The sequence below is a fragment of the Anser anser genome, assembly GCF_964211835.1.
Source record: "Anser anser genome assembly, chromosome: 15".
NCBI lineage: Eukaryota > Metazoa > Chordata > Aves > Anseriformes > Anatidae > Anser > Anser anser.
In genome coordinates this window covers 7,288,799-7,304,895 of record NC_139736.1, presented here as the reverse complement: position 1 = coordinate 7,304,895, position 16,097 = coordinate 7,288,799, and the positions used below count along the sequence as shown (strand labels likewise).

At 34.7% G+C, this 16,097-nt stretch overlaps 1 protein-coding gene across 7 annotated transcripts in view; it reads left to right on the top strand.

The window, feature by feature from the left end:
• The window catches only part of TRRAP (transformation/transcription domain associated protein), a 97,639-nt gene that overhangs the window by 21,290 nt on the left and 60,252 nt on the right, over positions 1-16,097 (top strand). For 5 of the 7 annotated variants that reach the window (XM_083800274.1, XM_083800273.1, XM_083800277.1 and 2 more), the window contains 14 exons: positions 432-623; positions 2,338-2,503; positions 3,810-4,066; positions 4,952-5,152; positions 5,756-5,934; positions 7,046-7,245; positions 8,013-8,230; positions 8,371-8,568; positions 9,094-9,354; positions 10,290-10,451; positions 11,721-11,817; positions 12,258-12,379; positions 13,616-13,786; positions 15,004-15,072. In XM_083800274.1, the coding sequence (XP_083656400.1) occupies positions 432-623; positions 2,338-2,503; positions 3,810-4,066; positions 4,952-5,152; positions 5,756-5,934; positions 7,046-7,245; positions 8,013-8,230; positions 8,371-8,568; positions 9,094-9,354; positions 10,290-10,451; positions 11,721-11,817; positions 12,258-12,379; positions 13,616-13,786; positions 15,004-15,072 (2,493 nt within the window). The remainder of the gene's footprint in view (positions 1-431; positions 624-2,337; positions 2,504-3,809; positions 4,067-4,951; positions 5,153-5,755; positions 5,935-7,045; positions 7,246-8,012; positions 8,231-8,370; positions 8,569-9,093; positions 9,355-10,289; positions 10,452-11,720; positions 11,818-12,257; positions 12,380-13,615; positions 13,787-15,003; positions 15,073-16,097) is intronic. The other 2 variants (XM_083800278.1, XM_083800276.1) reach the window with 1 other exon arrangement.

Below are 16,097 nucleotides of genomic sequence, written 5' to 3'. Positions count from 1 at the left end.
GGATTTGATTTGAAACAGTGTATAAAATGCTTTGTAAAGATGGATTTTCAAAAATTTACAGAGTAAGTGATACAATGCAAATATAAGCACTTCAGATAAGCAGGGAAGATATGAGTGGACTTTTATTCATGAAAGGTATTGAACATTTTGAAATTCCTCTTCTGTCTGAAAGGTTGTTGTGTTAATGTTCTGTTCTGCTGTTTTACAGAGCACACTTCCAATTGTATACATCTAAAATATAAACTTTAACTTGGATATTTAAATTACGTACACGGTTATTTTCCATTGAGAATAACCTGAATTGTTTGCACAGCAGTGAAGATAGGGGGAAAAGTTGGTCTTTTCTTGTTTGTTTTAAATTGGTAGTGTTTTAATTTCCTATGTTCCTTTCATTACAGCGACATTAATTCCTTTGTGGTTCCCTTTTATAGATTGTTGCCAATTCCTTTTTGGCAAACCCTACTACCTCTGCACTCTTTGCAACAATTTTGGTAGAGTATCTTCTGGATCGACTGCCAGAAATGGGCTCTAATGTGGAACTCTCCAATCTGTATCTCAAGCTGTTCAAGTTAGTCTTTGGCTCAGTTTCGCTATTTGCAGCTGAAAATGAACAAATGCTTAAGGTAAAGGTCATTTGGAGTAAAAAAAAATGAATCTTTTTTGTCTCTTAATGCATTCTTCAGATGTTTGAAGAAACTTTTTGTTATCTCTTTCGTTTGATAGTCTTTTCATGTTTGAACTACTGTTAGCACCATTATTCAAACACCGAATACCTCATTGCCGTATTTATAAGAGTTCCTGTGAACATTTAAAACTAAAGTTATGTGCTAATTCTGAGTCTAAATAACTGAAACATACTTGTGGTCATAAACCTTCATAACTTAACAGTCAGGATAGGTGTATCTTTTTTTGTTGTTGTTCCATATTAACTTAAGGCTTTTGATTAGATTGGTATCTCTTGTTTGTGTGTTGGTGAATCTTGTTCATTTATATCATGTTCAGTAATGACATGTACCTCGAGTTAAAAACATACTTCTGTGGTGTTGAAAAGTTTGCATTGAGGAATTCTTTTTTTCTATTAACAACATGTTTGTTTATTTAAAAAATCCATTTTGTATGTTGAAAATGCATCATCTCTTTCATTGAGCTTAGAAACACTGTGTTCTGAGCTTGAAACGAGAGTGCTTTTTAATAAAAATAGCAGCTGCCTATATACAGAAAAACTTCACAATAGTAGTAGAACAGTACTCCTTCTCACAACGTGACCCTCAATTTCTTTTCTCCCTACCTTTAAATAAACACAATGTGTGATACAGATAACTATATAATAATGGTTTCTGTTCTTAATGATTTGCTGTAGCAGGATTAGTTCAGTAGTTGTTTTCTGTGTAGAACAGAGTAGATATAACTATTTCCCCTATTTCTTTGAATAATTACAGTAATGTGAAGTGATTTTCATGACTAATATGATGCAATATTCGTATAATCTTGGTTAAATTCTTCTCTTTTGTCATCAAAATTGAGGTCATTTGGATTTTATAAGCTGGCGATCCAATTTAAAGAATGTGATTTACTACCTTCACAGTTTCATGCTCGTTACGTTTTTGTTTCATCAGGATTGATGATATGGGCCTTGGGTAGACAATTTAATTGAATGATGAAGGCTGTTTGCAGCATTTGCATAGCAGTGTAGAATACTTCTAGATCTCAATAAAATCCAGAATTGTGTCACTGTTTCTACCTCATCTGGGAGAATTCTTGTGTTTAGCAACTAATTTTAATGATTCCTGGCTGCAAACTGTTAATGTCCACTGCTCTAAAAGGCCACTGAGTCTTAATTTTTTGGTTCTGTAACTGTTTTTTCCTTGTAAAGTTAGTCTTTAAAGTAAATTTTTAACATTCACAACATTTAAGGATTAATGATGAAGTTAGATCTGGAGTAAACTCATATTGTGAAATGTCTTCTGTTATCATTCTGACAATTCTGCTACCATCCTTAGGTTCTCTGGAGCAAATCTGTTTTGTTACCTCAGATTTGTAGAAGTTTTTTTTATTTTAATACAATTAGTGCTTAGAGTAGCAAACGGACTTGATTGTTTGGCTAATGTGAAAGCAGCATTTAATTAACTAAAGAATACTATTGTTTCTTGGTGCTGCTCAAATAACAGATTTACTTTTTAACAATTCCTCAAGTAGTTATAAAATTAGGGTGGTATCACATTACTTGGAATAACTGAAGGTTTTTGATTTGAAATTCTTGTCTCATGCTAAACTCTTACACTGCAATGATGATGAAATTGATGATTTATTAATCTTAAAGCTTTATTTTTTTTATAGCCACATTTACACAAGATTGTGAACAGCTCTATGGAACTTGCACAGACTGCCAAAGAGCCTTATAACTATTTCCTGCTGCTCAGAGCACTGTTCAGATCTATTGGAGGAGGCAGTCATGATCTGTTATATCAAGAATTCTTGCCGCTGTTACCAAACTTACTGCAAGGTAGAGCAATACCTTTATTTCCCCGTGCAGTTTCTGATCTTTTTGTGTGAATACTAGTAATAAAATTATATTGTGTAATTAAAAACAAACAAACATCAAAAACACAAAGCCCTAACTCCGATAAGTAGCTGCTGACTTTGAGCTTAGCACTTGATTAAATATCTTGGATTTACTCTCATCTGCTTCAGGCTCCATAGCTCTGGCTGCTTCACAACTTCTGCTGCTTGTTTTCTGCTTTCTCTTTTGGGACTGTTGGGTGTTTGTTTATTTCATGCTTTGCAATGGATAATTTTATTAGCATGAAGAATGAGGTGTAGGATAGTAGCAGAAGCGAGGTTGCCAGGCCATCACCAATATTAAGGGAAGAATGTTACAGAGAAGCTCTGGCTGTCCTGGAGTTGAGGATGTGTGCACACCTGCCGGTGCATGACAAATATAAACACGATTAGTGTCAGTTTCCAAAAAGAAATGGAAATATGAATCAGTTTGATTAAATTAGCATATATGCTTACAAGTGTTATCTTCCAGAGATATTAGAGATGCCCAAGGAGACATGCAGAACTACTTAAACGTAAAGGCAACCTAAATCAGAGCAATTTCAGGAGAGTGAAATCTTTGCATTTACTTTGCATATGTCTATCTTCTGTCTTCTGAAGTTACACAAAGCACTGTTGAAATATAAATGTACATGATTTAGAATTAAGAAACTTGCAGGGGCGATTTTTATTGTAGTTAGCAAATATATATGTTACGTATGACTCATTGTGTAAAATGCATGTCAGTGTAGAGCTGCTATCTACGTTTGTGGAATATATGAAATCTTCCTGCTCTGTGTGTGCAGTAAGTTGGGGAATGTGTTTAGTGTGTATGGGACAGTGTATGACCCATACGCATTTCATGTTCATTTCCAAGAGTCCAGATATTTTTTTTAAACAATTTTCTCCATGTGAATTTTTTAAATCGCTACAAAATTAAGGTTTGGGTCAACAATCTTTTTTTTTTTATTTTCGTGTACTGTATTCAAAAGCTACTTTATTTTAACATTTATTTAATATTAAATTTCAGTGTATGCATAGCTGTTCTTTTTGTATATGCATGTACCTACAAAAACATTCAATGCATAAAATCCGTAGATGGAAGTTGTAATTATGAACGTACTATATTTTCTAAATACATTCCTTAGAGATATGAACTTTACATGATTTTAAATGCCAGGTTATTTTAAGTATAGGAAATAGCAATTTTTGAACAATTAACTGTGGACTGTCATTTTCTTTTGAATGTGTAATTTATCAATGATTTTCAGGACTTAATATGTTGCAAAGTGGTCTTCATAAACAACACATGAAGGACTTGTTTGTAGAGCTCTGCCTCACGGTGCCAGTTCGTCTGAGCTCATTGCTCCCTTATCTGCCAATGCTGATGGATCCCTTGGTGTCAGCTCTTAATGGATCTCAAACCCTGGTTAGCCAGGGCTTAAGAACTCTTGAATTGTGCGTGGATAACTTGCAGCCAGACTTTCTGTATGATCATATTCAACCAGTTCGAGCTGAGCTTATGCAGGTAAATGTGTTGTTTCCTGTTAAACCACAAGAGGTCGTTGATTCACTAAACATTAGAATTTTATGTGAAACTTTGGTTATAAAAACTTGAAAAAACTGTTGTGAGAACCATGCCTGTCTGATTTGTGTGCAAAACACCATTTGGTGTTATGCTGCTAAACTGAAAATTCTGAAAATTTTAAAAGCGAATTAATCTTTTCTTCTCTACCCCCTGTTAAGAGGTTAAAATTAAAAATTGGGACTCGGTAGGAAGAATATCGCTATGTTTAAGATGAATTAGTACAGAAAATGTTTAAAAATTGCTAATTTCTTGAAAACAGAACAGTCAAAACAAATTGCTTTCAGCATATTATGATTGACAACTATCTACGATCTTATATATCCAGTGAAGATGGCATGGCTGAAATTTGGAACACCATTTTAAATGTGGCTATTTCCTCTAATAGTGCTAGCATATAGTCTACATTGCCTTGCTTTCTTTTTAGATATTGAAACTAGCTCTTTGAGGTTATTTAACTTGGCCCATGGTGGTGTTTTTTTAGTTTCCTGTTTTTAATTAAATTCATAATGTTGTCCATCTAATATTAACAATAAATACAAAATTACATGTCAGTGTTGCAAAGATTTTGTATCTGATTATATTAGTCTAATCTATAACTGTGCTTAGGACAATCTGTTTACAGTTTAACTGTTGTGAACTTATTGTTTTTATTCCATCTAGGATAAGTGTTTTGTTTTTTTTTCCCTGGAGGTTATGCAGTATCAAATACCTAGATAAGAGAATAAATGTTTTGCTTCATTTTTATTTTTTATTTTTATACATTATAAGTTGAAAAATTGTGAAGTGAGGCTGTTCTGACCATGTCACATTTAAAAATACTTACAGGCTTTGTGGCGTACACTGCGCAATCCTGCAGACAGCATTTCTCATGTGGCTTATCGCGTACTTGGCAAATTTGGTGGAAGTAACAGGAAAATGTTAAAGGAATCACAGAAACTACAATATGTGGTCACAGAAATTCAAGGACCCAGCATTACAATAGAATTTTCAGACTGTAAAGCATCTATTCAGCTCCCTATGGAAAAGGTAAGGACTTTTTTGAGAAGTAAGGACATCTTCTGTGCGAAGAAATTACCTTGTTCAGTTTTGCTTCGTTACAGACTCTTTGAAAGTTTGTTTGCTTATAAAGAAAAAAAAAATTGGTCAAATGTGTGCTGTCTGCCATCAATTCTAGATATGAATTAATAAATATTCAACGTTACAGACATTACATGCTTAAAAGTAGGCTTTAGGATCTCACACATACTTGAATATGTTTTGATATCCCTCCAGTTAGACAAGGAGAATTCTAATTCATTTATTCCGTAATGAAGAAACAGAATCTAAACCCACTTCTGTGTGTTAGTTCTTTTTGTTTGTTGGTTTAGGTTGTTTGTTTTTTGTTTTTGTGTTTTTTTTGAGTTGTCAGACTTTGCAGACAAAAATGCGAAAAGTTTTAGGAGTTGCTAATGATCATTCCACTGATGTCAGGCATTCTTTGTATTTCTTAATTTGGGCAGTCCAAATAGTATGTGCTTTTTAAGTGATTTTTAATATGTATTAACAATACCGTTCCCTTGATTAATCACTTCACAATAAATATTAAGAAATAGTGTTTTATTACTATTTTTTCTTCTCTCTTGGTTGTAGGCAATTGAAACTGCTCTGGACTGCTTGAAGAGTGCTAACACAGAGCCGTATTATCGGAGGCAAGCCTGGGAAGTAATCAAGTGTTTCTTAGTAGCTATGATGAGCTTGGATGATAATAAGCATGCATTATATCAACTTCTGGCGCATCCCAAGTATGATAATTCTTTAAACGTAAATGTGTATGTAAAATTTATAGTGTCTTTAGAGTAACCTAACTTAGAGAGAATGGTTAATCTAAACAATGTATTCTGCGTGGTGTTTTTACCTTTTGGTTTATCGTGCTTCCTTTTAAATTGATGCAGGGCTTTTCAAATCTTCCTCTTAGTTTTATCTGCATGTTATTTAATGCAAATAACATCTGTTAATGTTCCAAATTTTTATTTTCTTCCCCTACTCACGGTCCAATGCACAATCTTTAGGTATGACAAGACAGTTTCTTAAAAATTTAATTGTAGTTTAATATATTTAAATAATTGAAGTGTTCTGATGTTTAATAGTGTTTCAAAGATAAGATTTTAATGTTCTGTGTGTGCTTCTAACTTTTTACCAAAGTGAAAGAGATACAAAATTAAGTTTCCATTTAGTGACCAAACTGTAGCATAGTCACATACACACAGCTGATGTTCATGGATGGATCAGTTTTGATATATGACTTTGTTTGTCTTAGGGCAGTTAAGGATTTTTTTATTTTTTACATCTTTTAAAATTTGAGTCATCGATACTTAGTAAGTTCATTGCTTTTAGACAACTTTCACATCTTTGCCTACAAAGTGTGTGCTGACTTTGAGTTGCAGTATAGTAAGTGTTGCTAAAGAGCATAGTTGCTATTATAATTGGGACTTGTTAAACTTGACATAAATATAGCTTTGCAATGAATAGGTTCTGTTGGGGCAGTGATTTGATAAGTAATGTTTCAGTCTTGAAAGATTAAAATCAAATGTCATTTTAAAAAAGGGAAAATGTCAAAATATTGAAAATGACATTCTGTAATTGAGTTGTAGTGTGAAGCCTGTATACCTATTATTTGGAATATATGTGGCTTCTTCTGAACCACTGGCTTTAAATGTTCATGATGAAATTGAGCTATCCATCATGTTTGAGACCAGTGGTTGACAAAATTAATACCAACTGAGTGAACCGGTCTAGCTCTATCAAAATGAGGAGAAAATGGGAGGTGGAAAAGAAGTTTAATATCAAGAGCAAACTGTAAATCAAGTACTTGATGATGTTCATGGTTGAGCTGCCAATACTGCAGTTTAGGATTATAATGAACTTAATTTTGTCTTTCAGCTTTACTGAGAAGTCCATACCCAGTGTAATTATTTCGCATCGGTACAAAGCTCAGGATACTCCAGCTCGTAAAACGTTTGAGCAGGCTTTGACAGGGGCATTCATGTCAGCAGTCATCAAAGATCTGAGACCGAGTGCTCTGCCTTTTGTAGCCAGCTTGATCCGCCATTATACAATGGTGGCGGTAGCTCAGCAGTGTGGTAAGTGAAGTGGCCTAAAGATTTTGTGGTCATGAGAGGGGTAGAGAAGTTTTTTACTTAACACTACTGACTATTATAACAAGTATTATTCTTGTTATTGTTATATCTTGTTATGACTATTATAACAAGTGATATTCTGGGTAGTTGTGTTGGGTTTTGTTCTGTGGCTGAAATATTTTTTAACTATTTATAAATAATAGAGCAGTGAAAATTGTTAAGCAAGTTTTCAAAAACATTACGTAATAATACTCTTAAAATGCTGAAGCAAATAAAATAAATAGGGTTTGGAACAGTGTATATCTCCAGAGCATTTGTGTAACTTGATAGATGCAGTTATTTTTGCAGGTGGTTTTTAATTGGGTTGTTTTTGCTTGCAGTTTTGAGGGACTATTAGAGGAACTAAATAAATGCAAAGCACTGTAGCGTCTTCTACCTATGAAGTAAACTTTTTGTTTGGAGTTAGACTGTATGACATGTATTAATGTAATCTGAATTTCTTAAGGTTCTTCGTTTTAATTAAAACTTCTTAGCAGGCCTCTGCAGTGTGTAGTGTAGTGCATAGAAGAAAATATTCAAGTAGATGTAATCTTTTTTTCTTCTAAGAGTGAAGAATGCCTTGCAATCCATTTATATGCAAATTGACACATTGCTTACTGTTTTTGCCATCCTCTAGTCAGAAAAGTAGTAAAATTTAATTGAAAGACTATTCATATTTCAATAGCCATTGTTTTATCTTTTTCTTCTTCCTCTCCCTATACAAATTACAGGTCCTTTTCTGCTGCAGTGCTATCAGGTTGGAAGCCAGCCTAGCACAGCCATGTTTCATAGCGAAGAAAATGGGTCGAAAGGCATGGATCCCTTGGTGCTTATTGATGCCATAGCAATCTGCATGGCTTATGAGGAGAAGGAGCTCTGCAAAATAGGAGAGGTGGCTCTAGCAGTGATATTTGATGTTGCAAGCATCATCTTGGGGTCAAAGGAAAGGGTAATATTATGCATAATTTTCTTATTTAGAAAAAATTTGTAATTAAATTATCTAGTTTCAGACAGCTGAATTTTGTTTCTAAAATTTCAGAGGATACCAATGAGCTGAAAAAACAAACTGATAGAATTCTTTGTTTCCAGGCTTGTCAGCTTCCCTTGTTTTCCTACATTGTGGAACGTTTGTGTGCTTGCTGTTACGAACAAGCTTGGTATGCTAAACTAGGAGGCGTTGTGTCGATTAAATTTCTTATGGAACGGCTTCCACTAATTTGGGTCCTCCAGAACCAGCAGACTTTCCTGAAGGCACTTCTCTTTGTTATGATGGATCTAACTGGAGAGGTAAAGAATGAATGTACTGTTTCAAGTAATGTGGGGGAAACTAGCTTTTTTTTCTTAATTCACACATACTGAGTTTTTTCTGATCTTGATTTTACTTAACTTCAAAGTGTATTGTTTCTGTAATAATTGTATTTGCTCATTTCAGAGTAGAAATGTACGAGTCTCATTTAGATCAGTGAAAGATCTCTAGATTCACTGTAACTTGGACTGCATTTAGTTTGGAGGTGTTCATCTTATTAAAAAGCTGTATGTAGTTACAGATACCTAGAGAATTGGCTGCTTGATCTTTTCTCAGTTGTGAATCATATGGTGACACCGCTGTTAAGGTGTTCCAGCTCTTAGATTTCACTCATTGCAACTCACAGCTTTGGAAAGATTGGTGGGAAGATTAGTTGAACATGTGCCTTTTCTAGAGGATTCATCACAGACAAGTGCAAAGTTTGTTGTTGAGTAGTGTGTAGATTTGTTATTTTTGTTTTGTACTTTAAAAAATATAAAAAATAAAAATAATCCATGATACTTTAGGTTTCCAATGGAGCGGTTGCTATGGCAAAGACCACACTAGAACAGCTTTTGATTAGATGTGCAACTCCTTTAAAAGATGAAGAAAAAACAGAAGAAATCCTAGCAGCACAGGAAAAGTCTTTCCATCATGTGACACATGATCTTGTTCGAGAAGTAACCTCTCCAAACTCTACTGTGAGAAAACAGGCTATGCATTCGTTGCAAGTACTTGCACAGGTCACTGGAAAAAGCGTCACTGTGATTATGGAGCCACACAAAGAGGTAAGCAGAAATACTTACTGGAAGTCCAAGCAAGTCTAAAGTTGTTTACCAGTTTGACTTTGCAAAATGCGTTTCTGAGTGCATTTTCTCACATTAGCGAATTAAGTTCTTAGCGGCTTGATAGCATATGTTTGTCATTTACTGTGTTTCATTGTTTAAAATACTGTGGCTGGAGTACTGCCTCATTACTTAGCCAGCGCTGATAGTGATTTACTTCCTGAAATTATGGACTGTGCATCCTACTACCAATCAGATGGCAGGCCAGATAGACACTTTATTTTGACCCTGTGTTTTCTGTTTTATATCTAAATATGAGGCATATCCAGAAAGACTATGCAGATCGAAGCTGGTTGAAATTGCTTTTTGCTAGCTGATAGCATTTGTTCTATTGAAAAGCTAGTATAAACATACGTAAGTCCTGAAGGCCACCACAGCATATAAAATTATAGATGTCATTATTGCAATTTGGGAACATACAGAGAAGCCCCCCAGCTGATACCTTATATTGTTAAAGGTGTTTATGGAGGAGAGTGAAAAGTTGCTGTAATGGGGGAAGAAAACTTACCTGAACGTCTCTTTTTTTTCTAATGTTTTAGGAGCTTAAAATGTTCTTGTTTCTGGACTTGAACATTTTAAACGCTTAAGTCTATGAATTTCTTTTTTTTAAATGTTTATAAAGTTATGTGAAGTTACAAACTATCATAGATCTGTTCACAGAGGATACATAATATTTGGAGATACTGAGTTTTTTCCCTAACTGACTGAATTCAGTTAGTTCATAGAAACATTTTTCTTCTTGCTTAGTGATTTCTAAAGAGGTATATCTGGAGCCCCAGTAGGAAATGAATAGAAACGTGGTCATACCTAATGTTGTCTAGGTCTATGGGATCATTTGAATATGCTGTTAGTTTGGTAATCTTAATTTCATTGTGTAGGTCCTGCAAGACATGGTTCCTCCTAAAAAGCATTTACTTAGGCATCAACCTGCAAATGCCCAGATCGGACTGATGGAGGGGAATACATTTTGCACAACCCTGCAACCTCGGTTGTTTACAATGGATTTAAATGTCGTGGAACACAAGGTTTTCTACACAGAGGTACTTCCTTTTTATGTTCTCATATTTGAATGTAGCTACTTAAGTAATGATGGTATTAGAATTCTCATTGCTGCAAATACATTTTTCCCTATGTATTTTAAACTTTCCCTGGAAATGAAGAGTTTGCCTTTTGAAATGTGGACCAATGAAGCTGTCTGCCTTTATGACTAAGCTCTGAGCTAAGCAGAATGACTAGCTAAGTAGAATGGCTAGCTCTGAGCTAAGTAGAATGTTCTAACGTGTTAAATAAATCTTGATGTTACATTCCTAGTCCTAATAGCCCTAACTTTAATATTTAAATATTATTTTATGCACAGCATATATATGATACCAATGGTTGTACCACCAAAACGTATATATTTTCTGTTAAGGTTTTTGAGTCCCTAACTGCTTGGATAAAATCAGATATAAAAGCAAAACCCTAGTATGTGGATTTAATGTGGAGAAACTGTCTAGTCCTTTGGTTTCCTAGCAGTATTGTCCAAACGTAAGTTAAGGGCTTTGATACCAACAGCAATTGCAGTTAGCAAGGCAAGTATGGGATGTAGTTGTCCATTCAGAGGACCTTCATTTTTTTTTCTTAAGACAAAGACGAAGTGTCAAAAAATGTCTATAAAGGTGAGAGTGTATTGATTTTGTGAAGATCTCAACTGTAATAATGTTCTTGGATATAGACATGGGCATTGTTAACTCGCATTGTTTTCTTTCCAACTTGTTCAGTGCTTTCTAACAGAAACATACATGTGTTTTGAAAGTACTGTCCTGCAAAGAGGGCTCTGTAGGAAAGAATTATCCCTCAGGGCAGTGACCAGTGACCATAGGAATTACTGAAGACATTTTCAGCATATTTTTTTCCTCTTAATCTCCATCTCTTCTTACCACTGTACTCAGTATTTTCAGTATTTCACTGTGATTCAGGAGGCAAACTTTTCTGTAGACATTCTTTTACACCCTGTACCACATGTGCAGCATGTTTGCAAATACACCTGCTAGGTATTGGCAAATTGTAAAAACACTACATTTTGCCTGACTTTTCTTTAGTGGCAGTATTAGTGGGTTCTCTTGCCTTTGGCTAACCATCAGTTTTCATGGAAACTTGCACTCTAATTTCAAGTAGAATTTTTGCCTGTTGGTGAAGTTTGGGGATTGTAATTTGAATAAACCTGTGTCTTTGGGGAAACAAGGCTCAAAGGATGACTGATAATACTGTTTCAACCATCATTCATAATGCTGTGCTAAAATGATTGCCTTTGTTTATTTTTTCCCGAGCTCTTGAATTTGTGTGAGGCTGAAGATGCTGCCTTAATGAAGCTACCTTGTTACAAGAGTCTTCCATCACTTGTACCTCTTCGCATTGCTGCGTTAAGTAAGTGAAAGTTCATAAACAAAATTAGATGTAGGTAAGTGTCCTTGTGAGCAAAGGGCAATCGTCTTCCCAAGATCAGCAGAAAACTTGAGAGCTTGAAGACTGATGACTGCTCTCTAGAGGTCACAGTTTAATGGAGAATAATGGGAAGTATCGCTGCTTTCTTAATGAGTAAGATTTAGTTTCTGAAATTAACCCAAAATATTTTTAGACTAATTATGTTATATAGCATTAGGAAAACTTTAAAAGTCTGTTAATAGACTTCCCATTCTTTTCCTGTTTTATGATGCCTGTTGCTTTTGGCAAAGTGTTCTGGGCTTTAGCAGTCTGTAATTCAAGATGAAGTAAAAGAAGCTTGAAAAGAATAAATGTAGAATTATGTTTTTTCTTCTCTTTCTAAAATTGAGTTAGCAAAGAGAAATTTGCTTTGATATTTGCAGATGCTCTAGCTGCCTGCAATTACTTACCTCAGTCAAGAGAGAAAATTATTGCTGCACTTTTCAAGGCACTTAATTCAACAAATAATGAACTGCAGGAGGCAGGAGAAGCATGCATGAGAAAGGTTAGTGCATTAAAACAATATTGCTTTCGAGTCTCATGGTCTCTCTGCTTTACTTCTTGATTACAGATCTTGGGAAAGTTGGGAAGATGTGTCAGCCTTCCTTAGCAGTTTCACAAATGCACGTCTGGCTTTATTGTAAAAGATTTTCTTGTGTTTCCTCTTTGTTCCTAAAAGAATTGATAGAAACACATGGTTGGTTTTGGAAATGGAAGCAATATGGCAGAGTTAAGCTCTGCATCACAGTACTGCAGTTACCTTAAGGGACAGCACCGTCTGTGTACTATTTAGGGCCAGAATTAGTAACGGTGCTATGCTGCATCTGTTCTGTGGATGCTAGGCTATAATGTGAGAGAAGCTGGAAAGACAGGGAAAAGCATATCCTCTCATTATGATATGTGGCCTGGTAGATAGACCTACTTCAGCAAGATTTTATAAGATTTAATACCTTTCCTTCAAATATAGAAAATGATAATAAAAAGGCTTACAGCCTCTTCATAATGAGGTGTAAACTGGATGGTACGTCACAGGGAATATCATTATAGTAATACTGGTGGTTTACATTTTCTTAGGCTGTTGACTAATTAGAGATCAGATTTCATCTTTTCATGTCACTTGGCCATGAAAGGGAAAGTACTTATTAGTTAGGACTTGCTGGCAATTCAGTTCAGTTGAGAGGTAAGAGGTATAGGAACTAAGGGTTGTTCCGACCTGTGTATTTGGTTTGAGATTTTTCTAATCATTTCCACCACCTTTTCCTGTGATAAATCAGTGCCCACAGGATGTTTAATTATAACAGGAAATATTCTGTCTGGCTGCTTGCAGCCAGGTTTTCTCTTATGTTTTATGTGTCTTGCTTATGCGTGTGGATTTTAACAGACATTTGCTCCATTGCTTTCAGCCAGATTCACAGCCATTTGTTAATAAAGTAGTGCCCAGGGAGTTTGTCTATAACTGTAAATTTCATTTATAACTATGGCAATTTTTCAATCCTTGTCTTTAATTAAGGCCTCCTGTTTGATTGTTTCATGGAATATCCTGCTGTACATCAAGAATACTAAAGTGCTTTCCATCTTTTCATTGCATATATTTCTAGTAATAAATATCTTTTGAACTGTTGCATTCTGAAAGTACAAAATTAAAGAAAAAAATGAAGTCAGCAGAAATTATTTCAAGTAAGTTGCTTGCACAGAAGTCACTAAGCTCTGTGCTGTATTTTGAACCTATACTCTCTTGCAGTTCTTGGAAGGAGCTACAATAGAAGTTGATCAAATTCATACACACATGAGGCCGTTGCTTATGATGCTGGGAGACTATCGAAGCCTGACACTAAATGTTGTGAATCGTCTGACATCTGTCACTAGACTTTTTCCAAACTCTTTTAACGATAAATTCTGTGATCAAATGATGGTAAGCCCACTCAAGTATTGTGGTGTTGTTTTGTTTTTTCCAGTCTTTCGGAGGAAATTGTCTTTTAACTCATATTAGTTTTTTTTTTTTTTTTTTTTTAAGTCAAAGAACAATTCGGTAGTGACTTAATGTATAAATTCCAAGTAAAATGTTTTTGTTTCACAATTAATAGGAAAAATGAGTATCTTCAAACATTTACTTGGTTAAAGTTTGTGTTAATTTCTAAAGAACTGCTAAACCAAAAAGTTAAGAGGCGTTCTCATCTTGTGAAGTTATACATCATTATGTTAAGGTCTGCTTGGTTATACTTCTAAGTAAGGTGCCAGCAGCATAATATAGTAAGTAATCCCTTGAACGTGTGTTTTACCTCCTATCAGGCTAAGTCCATTTTAGTGAAAGGTATTGCCCTTCTTACTTCATTTTCAACTTTTAAAGTGTGTGTGGAAAGTCTCTATTCTTTTTTCAGGGCTATTTTAAATATTTATATGTACATGTATGTTGCAAATAATTGGACAGGTATAAGCCTGTCATCATTGCCTATCTGACTTCAAATTTTTATGCCTTTTATTGTATGTACTCTTACAACCCTTGCTTTCTTGAATATGGAGAGAACTTGAGGCAACCTTTAGAAGTCAACACACTAGACTTTCAGTTTCAGATTCTAGTTTCAATTGCTAGTGGTAAAACCAGATTGAGAGTTGAAGGCTTTTTTTAATAATTAAATGTCATATTTGCTTTTACAGAGTATAAAAATCAAATTGGTAACAACTTCAGCATTTGCTGTTCCTGTAGAGTGCTTTAGATTTAAACTAAAAAAGAACGTTCCTAGGTATATTCCAATAAAAATCTTTAGCAGTCCCCTATTGCACTCTCCTAGCAGGAGAGTGCCATGGTCTTGATGTGAGAAAGATGCCTGTACGTTTCACACCCAAAACTCAGTCTTCTAATCGCATATAGATTAATGACAGCTTTTTTTTAGGTGATATTCCTACCTTTTCAGTTTGGAAGGAGTTGAAAGTATTTGAAGTTGTAAACTGTATGGTTTTAAATAGTAAATTAACTTTTCAATCTGAGGGAACAAAAGTAACTAATCATTTTTCCCTTTGTTTCCCTCAAACAATCATTTCTGCCTCTCTTTTCTTGAAGTATATGCTGTCACTTGCTAAAATGGAATGGTATAATTAGAAGAATAATATTAATTGTCTTTTTTTTGATAGCAACACCTGCGTAAATGGATGGAAGTTGTAGTTATTACACACAAAGGTGGACAGAGGAGTGATGGAAATGTAAGTTAATGAATGCTTTTATGTGGGAAGACAGAAGAAATAAATAATACTAATGTTTAGGAATTGCAGAACTCACTCACTTGTAAATGCTGCCATAACTGATTGCAAACTGATGTTTTGTTACAAGTTAATGAACTTACATATATTGAATAGTTGTTACAAATTTTAGTAAGCAGAGCTTTCTACCTGCTGGGAACAGTTAGCTGTGGAGCCTATTCTGTACTGGTTGGTGTGGGAACAGCTCACTGACTTCTTTTTTCAGTACTTTCTGCTTAGAATTTTTTTCACTGTTGTAGATGATGAGCTCAGCAGCATTATCCCTCTCTTTTCACTAATGTTTGATGTTCATAACAGTCTTTTGAAAATTTTGCGGAATAATAATATCCCAGTTAACTTTACTTACAATTTGTGAAAAACAAATTCAGTGTTTACCAGTTGAGATCACATCAAAATCTCTCATCCACCCAAGTCAGCGGTCTCAATGTTGAACTGTGAGACAGATAATTCTCCTGTAAATGGAAATTGCATTAAGCCGCTGTCAACTTAATGACAACACAGTGTGTTCTTCAGCAATACTGCACTTTAAGGAATTCCTGCTTCAGAGTGGTTTCATGTAGGTTACCAGAAGTCCTTTAATTATATCAAGACCTTATTAATAATTTAATATAAATGTTGAGATGTATTATTGCAACTATTGAAAAATTGGGCGGAGTTGTATTAATATCTTTGTTTCTCAAATTAGAATGAAAATAGATTGGCTTTTTATTTCCCTCAGCGTGGAATTGGTTTAGTGTTTTTTCATTGCTCTTCCTGTGAGTGCAAAGAGCTTTTAAATCTGAATTCAGTCTTTACTTTATATCTGACCTAGAGGTCCTCTAATGGAGTAGAATTTGTTGCTTAAATTTAGAAACTGCACATTTTTCAGTTAATCGCTAATGTTTTACTCGGGTCAGTGCAGTTCTAAGGCCTTCATATTCTTCTTTTAGGATTGATTTTTACACAAACATGGTGATTACAGGTGTCCT